The sequence below is a fragment of the Prosopis cineraria genome, unplaced genomic scaffold (assembly GCF_029017545.1).
Source record: "Prosopis cineraria cultivar Desert tree isolate PC_DT_omini unplaced genomic scaffold, ASM2901754v1 PC3, whole genome shotgun sequence".
NCBI classification, from domain to species: Eukaryota; Viridiplantae; Streptophyta; class Magnoliopsida; order Fabales; family Fabaceae; genus Prosopis; species Prosopis cineraria.
In genome coordinates, this window is record NW_026555334.1 from 12,972,608 (window position 1) to 12,977,095 (window position 4,488).

General features: G+C 34.9%; 1 protein-coding gene across 1 annotated transcript; it reads left to right on the plus strand.

The window, feature by feature from the left end:
- Positions 1-505: 505 nt before the first annotated feature.
- Positions 506-4,248, plus strand: LOC129304583 (uncharacterized). The gene is made up of 3 exons (XM_054944293.1): positions 506-878; positions 1,585-1,816; positions 3,613-4,248. Exons 1-3 carry the CDS (start codon positions 609-611, stop codon positions 4,065-4,067), a joined length of 957 nt encoding a protein of 318 aa, XP_054800268.1. The 5' UTR covers positions 506-608; the 3' UTR covers positions 4,068-4,248.
- Positions 4,249-4,488: the final 240 nt, after the last annotated feature.

A 4,488-nucleotide genomic window follows, 5' to 3' on the forward strand; every position in this document is an offset into this window, starting at 1 on the left:
CTTTACCTCGATCAAAAGTGAGTATGGTTGAATTCAATCAGATTTTAATCTTTGACTTGCTTATAAAAATTAATATTTTTTCACTCAATTAAACTATAGGTAATTTTTTATTTCTGGTATTTACTATGCACATGTTTATGCTTAAAAAGAAAAAAAATTATTGTTTAAAGCAAAAATGAGGAATTAAAACTAAAAATACATATATTTATTTATTTTAAAAATAGAAAATGAATCAGGGATATTCGAGTATATCCAAATGTCTGGATTAGATGAAATTATTGGAGGCGACTGACGTGGATCCTGGCTGTCTGAGAAGGGTTTCAACTTTCGCCCGAATTCAAAACTATTCTGATCTCTGTTAGCCAACGAGATTCCACCACGTAAGCGCCAGAATAGATGTTCCAATGCGCGGCGATTAGAGAGTCGAACTTGGTCCTGAGTGGGGCCCAGCTAACCCCATTCTGGTATAAATTAGAATTCACGCACAATCCATGTCGTCCACCGAGTCTTTCCTTCGCGTCTTCTTTGTTTTCGAGTGAGTTCTTTCCCGTCGTTTAAGTTTGTTGCAGGGTGTCAAAAACAGAGAAAACTCTGCCAAGTGATCAACCATGCGAGGCTCCGCCGTGGCCCCAAGAGTGACTAGAATTCTGGCTACGAGCCACCTCCGGGAGGAGGAAGAGTCGAGCGTCGGCGACGGCGTTGAGTTTGAATTCCTCGATGACGGAGAGGTGTTGACAAAAAGAAGCAGCATCAGCAGCAGCGACGAATGCTGCTCGAACGAGATGGAGTTACTGGACGACGATGTTGATGGGAGAGAGAATGATTCTTCCGTTGAAGAGAATAGAAGCTTCTGGGACAATCAACAACAACTTTTGCAGGTGACATTAAGAACTCCTCAATGTTTGTTGATTTATTAATTATTAATTTGGTTTCCTGTTTCGTTTCTTAGAATTTGATTGCCATATCAGCCCCTTTAAGCTTGATCATTTATTTTCCCCACATTTTACCATGAGATCTGCGACAACAGATAACAAAATTTAGCAGGTTCTTTGGTTTACTATACTTCAAATGCAGAAATTAATTGTTCAGTTACAGAGAGTCCCTTTTAACATTAATGCTTCTGAAATGTCTCTTTTCAAATTTATCTTACACCTTAATCTAATAATTGAGATCTTTCTTTATGATACTCTTCAGTCTTCATCAATCTAGTCAGTTAAAAATGTTTGCAAAAATGATATTCTCATCGAAGGGAAAGTCAAAAGTTAAAAGACTTCATCAAAGTTTTATCAAATTAAACGAACCAGATAACAGCTAGATGTTAGGTTGTTAATGACAATATTTTCGGGCACTCTTAACCGGATTTTTCTTTGTTTTTAAGCCTAAAATCATGGTCAATATGGGGGATCACCGGATCTGTACAACTATGCACTTTAAAACAGAGGTCGTGCATGTGTTGGAAAGAAAACAGACAATACGAATAATTAGGAGCGTTCTAATTAATTTTGGTAAATCTTAGTTTTGAATCTCGAAAGCGTAATATGAATTAAATAAATAATTAACGAGAAAGTATAATGCAAATTGCAGAGTGTAATATGCAGAACAAGTTCAATAGAGACGGGGGTGAGAAACGCAACGAAAGAAGTGGTGAAGGAGATACAGAGCGCCGAAACAGTGTGTGGTTGTGGCTCCCAAGTGGCCCCAATCAGTTGCCGAAGATGCTTGATGAGGGAAGTTTTGAGGCGCCTCCAGAGTCTGGGCTATAATAACTCTGCCCTCTGTAAAACTAAATGGAGGACCTCCAAGGATATTCCAGCAGGTATATATATATATATATTCTCTCTTCATGATTCCTAACCATGCTTGGAATGTTGAAAAAGATTTTTAATGGGAAAAAAAGTGAAATAGTGAAAGGAATACAATGAAGATGAGTGCAAAAAATGATGAATGATATATTTAGGAAAGTGAAAGGAATATTTCTCTGAATAATATTTGATCAATAGAAATGGAAAAGGGATATAAATAAATAAAAATCTAAATGACAAAAAACGTGAATATCTGTTTTTTTTTTTTTTTTGGGTTTTGGGTGGGGGGTGGTTTTTAGCATATGATAGTAATAGCTAATTTTTCAAGTTTTGGTGGGGCATATTTGGAATTCCTCGTCAGCTTTTACCTAGCTGCGTGTTATTATTCCATCGCTGATGGAATTTTTTTTAAAGCTTATGATTAAGGAATGGAGATTAAAATGGTTTTTCATTATATCAAAGGGAAACTTTTCCTTATTTCCTCTCACTTTCCCTTTTCTAACAAATTCAATTCTTTTCCTTATCAAGGGAAACACAATTTTTTGATCAAAAAAATAAAAAAAGGAACACATTTTTGTCCGATATGTTTATTGTTTTCATGCTATTTTGAACTTAAATCCGTGTCTAGTGACTTTTCTCCTTAAAAGATAGTAATTTTTGAGGTCTTTCTTCTCTAAACACATCTTGCACGCAGGTCGAACCTATATTTAATTAGCTTCTTTTGTCTTTCTTATCTAGTCTTCTGCTTTATTTTCTTTTGTCACTTAGACTATTATTACTTTAGCCGTTAAGTTAGATTACTATGGTCATTAGATCATGACCATTATGAGATTAACAATGATAAGGCCTAGGGTTGTACGTTGAAGCATTGTAGACATAATTTATGTATCATATTTACATACACAAACTTCATCACTGTCAATACCATTTAGAGAAGCCACTAACCATGGTCGGAGATGTGAGTGATGCCAAAAGATCTGTCATTGTCTAAATCGACGAGACTTTAGTTTTTCACGGGGGTAACAACAGTGAAAAATGTTAAAAAAATAAAAATAAAAGTCTATCTATAATATATATATATATATATATATATATATCGGCATCTTTTATTACGTGAATCTTATACCACATGAATGTGCAGATCCTAGGCTCATGATCTATATATTAATTATTATGTAGATGAACTTCTTTTTATTCGTATGGGATAAGTTTGAATTAAAGGATACATATTTAGCCTGTATTTTTGCTAGCTTCTCTGATCTTATTTCCTGTATCTCTAGCTAGTTGTAAAGTCGTTTTCATATCTCATTATTACTCTAGCTGTTGAGTTAGACTAATTTATTCATTAGATTATGATCATTATGACATAAAAAAATATAAAACGTGTAATATAAATAAGGTGCACTTTGAAAATTTGTAACCTAAGATTATATTCGTCTTTTTACATGGATTTCATTTTCAATATGAGAGGGAAGGCACTAACCTTGGTCGGATAAAGAGGTGTAAGTTATAAAACAAGATCTATCATTATCTAAGTCACTGTGACTTTAATTTTTTATGGTCATTAATAATTTAATATCCTCAACACAGCAAGTAGTATAAAAAAAATTAAAGATTTCTCTATCTTTTGGACACGATTCTCCCCAACTCATCATGATAATATTTGCATATTTTATTCATACCCTTTATTTTATCACAATATTCACAGGCACTTTTAAAAGTTAAAGCGGTTTAATTTAATATAGAATAAAAAAAAGTTCATGGATAAGTGTTTATTAACGTTAAACACAACCATGCATGATATGTGCAGGGGAGCACAATTTCATAGATGTGATAGACAGCAAAAGCTCAAAGAAAGGAGAGGTGAGGGTGATCATAGAACTGAACTTCCGGGCAGAGTTTGAGATGGCAAGGGGAAGCGAGGACTACAACCGCCTGGTGCGGCGGCTGCCGGAGGTGTTTGTGGGGAAAGCAGAAAGACTAAGCAACGTGATAAAGGTCATGTGCATGGCAGCGAAGAAGTGCATGGAGCAGAAGAAAATGCACTTGGGGCCATGGAGGAAGCAAAGGTACATGCGGGCCAAGTGGCTGGGACCATGTGAAAGGAACACTATCAATTGGACAGGTTCGTTTAACATGTGGGATAATAATTCTTCGGCTGATCAGAGGATGACGATGAAGACAAAACCAAAGGCTTCTATGTTAACTGTGGATTTGCTTGACAAGCTTCCTAGTATGCATTATAAGGCTGTTGAGGTTGTGTAATGAGTTTGATTAATTGTATATCTTGATATTGCTACATATTATGAGAGGAAAGCGAGCTTGGATGTTTGTAAATTTTTTTTTTCTCCCTTGGTTGAACAAAGAGTGAGAGCTAGTCCAAATAGAGTGGTACAGGAGCGGGCTGTAATGAAATAAATAAAATAAATTTTATGAATTAAAAAAATGATCATACGTGCTTTGTAATTTAAAATGAAAAATCTATTTTCATCGTTCTAATCATATCAATTCACCTGGTGTAAACATAAAAAATGAAAGAGATATTTCATGACTTTTTGGGGCCTTGAGAGATATTTCATGACTTGACATTGTGATGTTTTAGTTTTAGATGCTCATAAGTGATACGACCATTAAATTGCAAATTAATTGCTAGAAATAACACTGTCACAAGCAAGCTTAAATGAGT

Coding starts and splice junctions, on each gene's coding strand:
- LOC129304583 (XM_054944293.1), top strand. CDS start 609: ATGCGAGGCTCCGCCGTGGCCCCAAGAGTGACTAGAATTCTGGCTACG. Junction 879..1,584: donor ATCAACAACAACTTTTGCAG/GTGACATTAAGA, acceptor TGCAAATTGCAG/AGTGTAATATGCAGAACAAG. Junction 1,817..3,612: donor CTCCAAGGATATTCCAGCAG/GTATATATATAT, acceptor TGATATGTGCAG/GGGAGCACAATTTCATAGAT.